Source organism: Camellia sinensis, chromosome 9, assembly GCF_055761805.1.
Source record: "Camellia sinensis isolate YWXY chromosome 9, ASM5576180v1, whole genome shotgun sequence".
In the NCBI taxonomy this organism is placed as follows: domain Eukaryota; kingdom Viridiplantae; phylum Streptophyta; class Magnoliopsida; order Ericales; family Theaceae; genus Camellia; species Camellia sinensis.
Window position 1 is genome coordinate 110,283,445 of NC_138969.1, and position 11,040 is coordinate 110,294,484.

Below are 11,040 nucleotides of genomic sequence, written 5' to 3' on the forward strand. Positions count from 1 at the left end.
TTACTTTATATTCCAATTTTCCCATTGATTATACACCTAGGATTCATAATCCACCATTTTAACCCATCAATTTAACTCCCAAGATCCCATACCTCAAGAATCAAGCAAAGGAGCAAGCTTTGGTGAGATTCCTCCACAATTTCGGAATTCCAATCGGTTGAAAATGTTGATCTTCATGCCTTCTTCACTCCTTGGTGGAAGATCTTGATCAAGACTTAAAGAAATGGTGAGGATTGGGGATCAAAACCCTAGGGTTTTCGAACCTAGGGAGAGAGGAGAGAAGAGGGAAAAGAAAAATATCAAGAATGATCTAGAAATCCCGTTTTTAAGCTGCTGTACTCGCGAAACCCGCTCGAGCGTCCATATTTCCACTCGAGCGTACCTGTTCCCAGCACAGATTCCAAAACTTCAAACAGGTGTAACTCTCCCATCCAGACTCTGTTTTAAGTCGTTCTTGTGGTCAAATTGAAGCCCCGGAGATAAGATTTCCAATGGTTCTAACCTCACATCCAAATTCAAAGTGTGGAAAAAGAAAAGGGCAAAAGAGTGACGGCTGATCGTAGACGAATTATTCGAATTAAAGTTTTTGGTCCAATCTTACTTTACCATCATATTACCACCTCAAGCAACACCCCAAAATAAAATGAGGAGGATCCAAACATACCAATAAAAATGTCAAAAATGAACCCACGTGCCTCAGAAATTCAAACTCAGCCTGGAGACCTGCTCGAGCGCCCAACCTTGCGCTCGAGCGCACGGACCAACAAAGCCTCCCGCTCGAGCGACCACATCTATGCTCGAGCGAAAATTTACAACTCTCAGAATCTCAAGCCATCTGCAAAATTGCTGGGAACCCCAAAAGTCCACTTGAGCGTCAACTACCCCGCTCGAGTGGAGGGAAAAATTCCAGATTATCAAGCTCTTAAGGCTTTCAATTCTTAATCCAAACATTTTAATTATGACAGATATGTTTCCTTATTCAACATATATGAATCCATAGTCATAAGGTTCACTTAATTAAACTTAATTCCACATGACATTTCACAATAAGCATATAAATATGCATAATGAGGGACTGAAAATATATCGGAAACACATGCGAGGGTTGGGTTATTACATTACCTATCCACCATCACTATAACCACTTTCTATCGATCTCCACCACTATCGTTATTGGTGCTATAAGCACCATTGTTGCCATCATCACCACCCTATCAATTCACTATTACAATATAAAATTAAAAGATACAATTCTAAAACAATAAATTTTAAATTTAATATTATACATATCAAACAACTTATTTTCATTTATCACTCAAATTTTCATCAAACAACTTTTCATCATAAAAAAATTCAGTATTAAGTTTGTAGTACTTAATTTTCAGTTTTTAGTTTTAATCCACAGAAGTCATGTTCTTAAAACCTCACTTTTGTATAATAGTAGTGGGTGTATGCTCACCTAATGGATGTGCTATTAAATTAAATCTACAACATGTAAAGTTTGATTTTGATTTAAAAGAATATATGTCGTGTGCTACTAAAGTGGTAAAGACGTTGTTTCCCAAATTGAAGGTCTTGGTTTCAAACTCCATTAACCTCACTATATAATTTTGTGTTTCAAATAGACAAGAGAGATATTCTTGGAATATCAAAATGTCACATTGTGTCAACACCATCTCAAGCCTTCACTTTATAATAATACTGTAGATACCCCATTTTGACCAGCCTTAACACTTGTGCACTTTTTTTAATTACCCGATGATAAAAATAAGAATTTTTTTTTTCACAAAATTCTTTGTAAAAAAAGATGGAATTTGAGCTTTCTTCCTAACTCTAAACCTATTTTGGCCAAGTGTTTAAGACACGTCGGACATTTTTTTCCTTGACCGGTCGACCCCCAGGTCATCCGGCCAGTCGACCACCCAGAGACAATGTAGACCAGATTTTTGTTTGCTTGGGTGGGGCACTTCATAACCCCATTTTTTGGACCCATTTTTGCATCAAATGCAAGTGTACTCAGCCTCCATTGCCAAGTTTTTGATCCATTGAAGATAATGTTCCATTTTGGTCCTCCATTAGCTCGATTATCTTCCCTAAATGCTCCATTAAGCTTCCACTTTGTCTTCCACCATCCCTTCACTTGCATTGCCTATATAAGAAGAGCTCAAGTCTTGAATTTTGGGAGACTAATTTGAGAGATGAAGTGTAGAGAGAATGATGAGTTTGAGACGAGAAGATTAGAGTTTGAGAAAGAAAGGAAAACTTTGAAAAAGAGCGAGTTGTATTGCCAAAATAATGAAGTTGTCTTACCCTTCATATATCTCATCTTCCATTGCAAAACACCACTCAAGAAATTCATTGAAACCAAGTCCTAAAGCTTTGGTCAAAGAGAGTAATGCTTGCCAAGTTCAAGAAACTTAAAAAGTGATAATTTTCTATAAACATACTTGTCCAAAGACACCACTCTAGCTCAAATTCCAAGCGTTTAAATTGAGGATTGAGAACACAATTCATAACCTCGAGGGTGATCAAAAGGAATTTTGGAAATCAAGAAGTTCATTATTTCTTTGGAAGGTGAATTTTCAAATTCTTTTATTTTCTTACATTTTCTATTTTATATTTGTTTTCTTGCTTTAATTTCATATTAGTTTTGTTGTAATCTAACCGGAAATGGTTAGTTGAGCCACCTACATATTTCTTGTTTCTTCTTTTCTCGATGTTGCAACAAGATAGGTTTTGATAGGCCTAGTTGGCCAGCCAGCTAATTATTTGGCCAGCTGGCTAACTTCCGATGGACGAAACAAAGTAGTCTTCTGGCATTGAGCATACTAGTTTTTGACGATCCTCAAGACCTACATCTTTTTTTTTTCTTTTCTTTTCATTTGAGAGTTTTGTGAGGTTTTTATTTTGTTGTAATATTTTCTTCCTCTCTCTCTCTCTCACACACACACATTCGATTTGTAATTATTTATTCAAAGTGTTGTAATAATTCTCTAACCCGCTTCTTTTTGTCCCGTTCTTTTGTTTGCTTTCTTATTTGTAAATATACATCATGTTTTGTCTTTTCATCATATCCATGCTTTGCATCCATGTTTCATGTATCTTGATTCAGTTAAATTTGCATCTATGGATTTAATCAATTCTTATGTGATTATGTGTGCTACCTCATATTCTTGAGATGATTCGCATGTCATATATTAGAAGCCGAATCTTTAGTTGCATTTCATGGGTGAATTTGTATTAAGATTTTGTATATAAGATCATCCATGGTTTACTAAGTTTGTTTTGTAACTGTTCGCAAGGCATCGGTAACTATGTACATTTTTATGCTTTAGCATCCCTCTTGTTTGTGTTTTCCTTACTATTTTTAGCATTTTACCATGAGGCTATTTACTTATTTGATATAACTTTATGAATGCCAGTGGATGAAGGTTGTATCGCTTAATTTGGAATAATGTTGATTTTCATGTGTAAACTCACTTTCTTTGAGTTGTACATCTTCAAAACTCTTTCAAAATGCATAGAATCAAGTTGTTCTAAAATGAATGACATAGTCTATATTTGTTTGCTTCACATAGTAATTTCTAGGATTTATTAAATAATTGAAATATGAAAATATAAAGAAAATAAAACTCATATCATGGTTTAGTGGAGGCTGATCTTTTGGTTGGGTGAACAGGGGTACTAAATTAATGACCTTCCCCTCTCATACCTAAGGTTTCGAGTCAAGCATCCTTGGTTACGATGAACAGTGGCCTTGGCACGAGTCACGGGTTTTCTAATTTTTCCAAAATATTAGGTGTCGACTCTATGATTTGGTGATGTAGTCCATTTCTGGCAAATGTTGTGTAATAAAACAGATTTTCTATAAAAGTTGTCAAATCTGGACTCTCATTTATGTTTCACATTATACTCGTGAGACTAGATCAAAGAAATAGAGGGTCCTAACTGTTTAACGCGTATGGGTACCCACGAGCATGTTACAGTTTTTGGCGACTCTGCTGGGGATATTATATAACCTTGACTCGAACTCCATAATACGATTTTTATTTTTAATAATATGTTCATTGCATTGCATGCATTGGTGCACTTAATGTCTTTATGTTGCCCAAATCCTAGTGGGAGCACAAGCAAGTTTTTTGTGACACTATACTTATCTCTACACTACTTTTGAGACCTTGTGTTAATACTTTTTAAGATCGGTCAAATGGGTAGCTCCGTTATCTAAGGTTATCGGACTTCGAAGATAGGCTATATTGACTCTTCCGACTTCCTGGGATCTTAACTTGATACTAACCAAATGGGTCTTTCGTGACATCACCTTGACTTCAACTCCTAGAGTAGAACCAACCTTGTACATATAGTGAGCTATAGTATCTTCTCAACTTAGGACAGGATGCTCTCCCATTCCTAGGATGTATAATACCACTTGTTTGAATAGTACAACCCTAGATCATTTCAAAGTTAGGACAGGATAACCCTACCCTCCATAGGGGTGTTTGTTTTCTTTCCTACTATGTGCTATGTATAGAAATCTTTATAGAGGTTCTCAAATTCAGACTAGTGGTTCAAGCGTATCAGTTGTGAGGTTGGGTTTAGTTTTTTAGTGGGGCATACAATGATCAATTGTGCAAATTGAGCCGAAATGCGGCCGGAGTTCTGATTGAGGGTTTTGTTTTTGCTAAGTCATTGTAACACCGTGGTTTTAGAAAATTCTGACATCTCACAACGTCTACCAGCGTGAATCCCTAGAACTTAGAAGATATCAGACTGTTTTTATGATTAGGAAATGACCACCTGTGGATGGCCCGCACTAAAATTGGAAATTCGAGAAAGGTTTCATTTCAAGTTCTAATTGGACGTTAAGTTTGAGTCTGATTCCACTGAGTCCATGGAGTTAGAGTCAGACTCGAGTCAATCTAGCCAGTCAGAGTCTATTGATTTTGGGAGTGCTAACCTAGACATCTTTGTCTTGTTTAGCTCTTCTTTGTCGTTTTCTTTTGAGTTTGTTGTCATCGCTAAGTCAATGTTTCCTTTCAATAAAAGTGTTGTAGATTCTGCCTATTTCTATATGTCTTTAGTTCATTGCATTGATCAAAAATTTTAAAATTTTTTCCAAAACTCTGATAAAAAGGAAGAGGAAGAAATTCCTCGGGATTTGCAAAATTTGATCGACTAGGAGGAAGAGAGGCGTACTAAGCCCTTGATGGATGAGATTGTTTCAGTTTGTGTGTGTACTGAGAAGGATCCTTGCACTACTAGAATTAGGACTTTTTGCGTCTATTTTTTTGCGACTGATTATTTAACGGTCGCAAAAAATCATTTTTAAAATCAAACATCTCATTTTCCTGACCCAATCATGTTCTTACAAAAATAAAAATAAATAAAAATGGGTAAAACTTGACTCTCTTTCTCTCCCTCTCAATCCCCCCCCCCCCTTTTTTTTTCTTATTTCCCAAATCTGGGCTCTCTCTCTCTCCCTCTCAAAATCTGTCTCTTGCTCGACTCTCGCTTGAATCTCACTGCCTCTCTCACTCGAATCTCTCTCTCGAATCTGTCAATCGATTCAACCTTCTCAAGTCCACTACTGTTGAAGATTTCATAATCGGTAAGTCTAAACACATCTTCATCGATTCAATTTTCTCTGTAATGATCCGAGAAATCAAGTGTGCTCTGAATTGCTCTCTCTCTCTTGTATCCGTTTCTTTGTGAGATCAGAGAAATCTCTTCGAAGCATTCACTTCTTGTTCATCTTCACGCCTTTTTCGTTAACTTGTTGCTTATCCACTAATCTCACTGCAATCTTCTCGATCGATCAAGTTGTTGTACAGAAAGTGAAGGAATCGGAGATAACCGAGCAGGACTCACTTCTACTGGTATAGTTCAGTTTTTTATTTTCATTTACAGATGATCATAGCAACCTATATATAAATTTCACTATCCACTTATCTTCATTTTTGTGGATCGAATTCTGGAATTATGATTTGAACTTACGGTTTTCTCAACAAAAAAAAAATTCAGAATTAGATCATTGCTTTGAATAAGTCATAGTATGCTGAATCTGGATTCTGTTTTGTTCAGTAATTTATCATTGAATTTTACTGTAACTCAAATCCGAATTATGATCCAGAGAGTTTGAATCTGAAATGATTTTTTTCTACATTTAGAATTAATTTCTCTAGTGTTGCAACCTAGATTTGAATTTCATTGTCTGCTTGTATTCATTGTTTGTGGATCAAATTCTGGAATTCTAATTTGAATTTATGGTTTTCTAACATTTAGAATCAGATCATTGCCTCAAATCTATTTTTTTACAACTGATATTTAAAAAAATTCAAGACTCTGTCAATTGATTTTTCATACTTCCCATATCACTACACTGCCACCTATACGAATTCACCTCCCAATACTGCTAATTAAAATCTTGCTGATCACACCAAACTAGCATAAGTAATGGGCTGGTTTATTACTGAAGCCAGAGCATGCTGATGCTAATGAATCAAATAACAAAATTGAATTTGTGACCTATCTCCTGTCTAGCTCTCAACTGATGCATAGCCATTATGTTCTTTTTGTGTGTATAGTTTTTCAAGGTACCAAACTAGTTAGCAACATGATAGATCAACATGCTCTTATTATGTATTAAAACAAGCTACTGATTATAATGCTCTGTCACGGATCTCTTGCGATGAATCTAAATAATAAAGTCATTTTAGAATATGTGATTGTTTTTAAAAGAATGTAGTATTTTGATGTCATTTTTTACTAGAGTTTTTTACTCGAGCCGTTGGATACAGCAATGTTACGTACCTATGAAATTTCCCTAGAAAAATACCCAGAATTTACAATCTAAAAACAAGATTCATTTGTTTCTGCCCCCACAACAACTTCAAATCTATACTGTACATGTCAAATTTGAGGCAATTTTTGGCATTAGATTATACATGCTAATCTTGTAGTATTCTTCTGTTCGATGCCCAAGCATTAGGTTGCAGATTTTCTTTATCATGGCACTCTATAGCTTGTCTTATACAAACTCACTCCATTTTCTGTTCGTCATGCATATCATACTTTCACAGATCAAAGCAATTGAAGTTTCAGTTGATATACACTCAATTTACTTTTGCACAAAATGTTTCTCATTTACCTTCTTCTGAATGCAATTGACCAGTATGATACTACACAAGCAGATAGGAAGTAGAACAGTCAGGCTTGGGCTCACTAACCTTCAATAGTTGTGTCTCTACTATATAAGCAATTCCTTCAATGTTATTTAGGCACTACATTACTGCTTTCATGCTTCTGATTTCTATTGTCATCATTTCCCCTAACTTTTGTTTTATGTATTTTTATTTCATGTGTCCATATACCTTGTTTTCTTGTTCTGAATTGTATACACCAGGAAAAGCTTTGTAAAGAAAACACATGGCAAAAAGCACAGCCTGCCACTGACGTCGTTTCTCTTTTATCTGAGATACGGATTGATACTGGTAAAAATGATTGTTGGAGTGGCACAAAAACCGTAAATATTCCTGCAGTAATGGCTGCTGCTGCTGCTGCATCAGGAGCAAACTTTAAATTGATGGAGGCCTTTAATTTGGAGGTGCTCAGTACAGGTGTAGTTAGTGCAACAGCTAAGTGTAACCATGCTGGAGAAATTGCAGGCATGAGAAGGTTATACGATAGCATTGGTGGAATTCAAGCAGACACATCACAAGGCTTTGGGCTTGGTCTTAGCCTTCAAAAGTTGAAGTCCGGAGTGTTTACTCAGCAACCACAGCAGCAAAATGATTCTTTTAATGAGATTATGCTAACCAAGTTTGTGCGTCTACTTCAACAGTTTGTTAACATTGCAGAGAAAGGTGGGGAAGTGGATAAGTCATCATTTCGCGAAACTTGTTCCCAGGCTGCTGCTTTGCTTCTTTCAAACCTAGTAATCATACATCTTATCTTTGTGTGTCTATTTTCTTAGTACTGAAGAATTTAATGCAATTCCTTATTTTGTTTTCATTTACTATGGTGGGTGATCTTTACAGGCTTCTGATTCAAAATCAAATATGGAGAGCTTCTCGCAACTTTTACGTCTTCTTTGCTGGTGTCCGGCTTACATTTCCACACCTGATGCGATGGAGACTGGTATATTCATTTGGACATGGTTAGTTTCTACTGCTCCACAATTGGGATCTCTTGTTCTTGCTGAGCTTGTTGATGCTTGGTTGTGGACAATTGATACCAAACGAGGTCTCTTTGCATTAGAAGTGAGGTATTCTGGACCTGCTGCAAAATTGAGGCCTCATCTTGCTCCTGGAGAGCCAGAAATGCCGCCAGAAAAGGACCCCGTTGAACAAATACTTGCTCATAGACTATGGCTTGGATTTTTTATTGATCGTTTTGAGGTGAGAAAATGTCACATTGATTAATGTTCATCTGAATCACAGACTTGCAAAAGCAGCTATTATTTGTATGCATTCCATAGTTATATGTAGCCTATATGTTGAATTTTAGTTGGGATAATGCTTCATAATATTCTGTGCTATGAAGTTTTGCATTCTATGGTAGTCTTTTGATTTGAATCTTTCAGAAATGATATATGCTGCGTTAGCCAATGCTGCCTTGATTGACTGTTTTTAGAAGGCCATATGTTATATTTTTGTAGTTAGCATTTCATCCATGACGTAAACATTGGTGGATCTTGCAAGTGCATTAAGTATTCTATGGGCCCTGCTCATGCTTAATGAGATTAGATAAAATTTCAGTTGCTTCTTATAATTTTGTGAACTCAATAAAATACTCATGTGCCAGCTCAATTGATCAACTTTAGTAATCAGAAGCATGAAAGCAGTAATGTAGTGCCTAAAGCCAATATAAATGTTCATATGAGCTCAATAATTAAATAATTAAACATATTTAAGGTCTATACATCTTGGGAAATGGAAATATTTCAACCATTTTGATGGTAACGTAACGAAATTTTGTTCCTTGAGCTCAATGGATACTTTAGTCATATCTTGATTTTGGAAGCTGTCATGTTTGACGATGAGGGTTTAGGTCTTCAAAACACAACATTTTGTAAATCCATGGATCTTTGGATTCACAACTATCTTTTTAGTTAAATATTAACTGTAAGATAGGAAAATAACACATGGAACAAAGTGTAAAGGAAAAGGTGTAAGCTCAGTCATTTGTGGACGAAATGTAGTTTTGGGTATGTTCATGGTGATTTGTGAAAATTCAACCATAGAAGAGCTAAATGTCCTCCTTTTTGATAAAATAAATAAATAAATAAAAGCTAAATGTTCTTTGTTTTCTTTTAGACAAAGATGGAAGTCATTTCAAAATGTATGATAAGCATGCTTATGACATAATTTAGTTTGGTGGTAGAAGAGCAGTACGATAAAAGATAGAAAAAACTGACGAGTGGAGTATACAGTGTCATGGCTAAAACCTTTGTTTTGGAAGTCTGGTAGGTAAAAAGATGTCAAACCAAATGCAAATGGAAAGGGTACTAATCACATAATTCTGTAGATTTGTAGGATCTTCTACTACATTAGCTTCTTTCTATCTTAGCAGGACAATTTTGGAATTAGTATAAGTTCATTTCTGTGTTTTTGTTACTTCAGTTAGTGCCTCTACATATTTAGCATCTCCAATGATGAGTTTTCCTGAATAGCTTCAATTTTATCTCTGAGATTAAGGAATGTCAAAAGACTATTATAATTTTGCACCTGCATTTTGAGTATTTTGCCTTTGTTCTCATAATATTAACATTCTCACTCTATTGAATATTGCTCCATGTGTGGCCAATACATTATTATGCCTCATATCCAGTGTTGAGCAAAAGGAATATGAACTTCTGAATTTTGTACCAAAAATATGGTTGCTTTAACTGAGCTGAAGCAAAATCCATGTTTTTAGCAGCTTCTCTTGCTCTTAGCTCCTAGAAAAAAATATCAGATTCCAAATAAAGTTGAAATGGTTGTTGAACTTAGGAACTCTTGGTTAGGTGGATTTGGTGGGGGGAATCCTTGACTTCATCATCCCACATCGAAAGCATATGAGCAAAAGAACGGGTAGCCAAACCTACACAATGAAATGTATATCTGCAAAAATCTGTTATTAAATCTGTTTATCATTTCTTTTTGCAGAATCATTCATGATATTATTCAAAATCATCTATTGCAGGTGAGGCCATGAAATCAAGTTAGAGTAGATAATATTAAAATGATAGATATATAAATTTATTCACATCAGTCCCTCCAATTTGTTTATCATTTTTCTTTAAGATGTAACAGACATATATTCTTGCCAACTGCAGATTCTTTGCCTAATTGCTATGGAGAAGTCTATTTCTCTTACACCTGAGCATATTCGAGATGAGAAAGTGAAGGTACATCAATTAGTTTCTTATGTCTTCTACTGATAATATGTCGATGGTCCCTTTCTATCAATCGGCTCAAGATTGAAAAACTCTTGGATGCCTTTTCTAGTATGAGAAACATATCAAGATTTAAGTATTTCTTTTTTACTATGGAATGGAGAACAAATGCATGTAAATGAAGGAGCTTTTCCCCTCGTCATATTGCTTTCATTTCTTGCACTGGGGAGTACAAGGTGTTATGCCAGTTCATTGATAGAGTGGAGAAACACCCGAGCAAAAAAATTGATGAGAAGATTGGCCAGTTCTGGATTGTATTTTTTTCATAAAAAGAACTTTTTTCAAGTTTTTAGTTGTAATAACTTTTACATATGGCTCAAATTTTGAGACTCAAATAGATGTTCAATAAAACTATAATGCTATACTGTTTGAATTCTTGTCATTGTTATTCCTAGAGTGCTTAACGCTACACTTTTATTTATTTATTTATTTTTATTTTTAATTTTTTGCGACGGTAACAAGATGGTCGTCAAAGATCATGTTAGTGTTTTTCTTTGTTTTTTGCGACGGCAAACTAGTGGTCACCATAAGTAGTTTAGGTGGTCGTATATAATTTGCGACCGTTGCTTTGCCGTCGCAAAAAGTATTTGCCACCCCCATATTCG

The 11,040-nt window shown here is 35.5% G+C and overlaps 1 protein-coding gene across 1 annotated transcript; it reads left to right on the forward strand.

Annotated features, from left to right (window-relative positions):
- The first annotated feature begins 7,402 nt into the window (after positions 1-7,402).
- On the forward strand, positions 7,403-10,808 carry LOC114301610 (phosphatidylinositol 4-kinase alpha 1-like). Its single transcript, XM_028246573.2, has 3 exons — positions 7,403-7,933; positions 8,037-8,396; positions 10,316-10,808. The coding sequence occupies exons 1-3, from the start codon at positions 7,541-7,543 to the stop codon at positions 10,418-10,420; spliced, it is 858 nt and encodes a 285-aa protein (XP_028102374.2). The 5' UTR covers positions 7,403-7,540; the 3' UTR covers positions 10,421-10,808.
- The last annotated feature ends 232 nt before the right edge of the window (positions 10,809-11,040 follow it).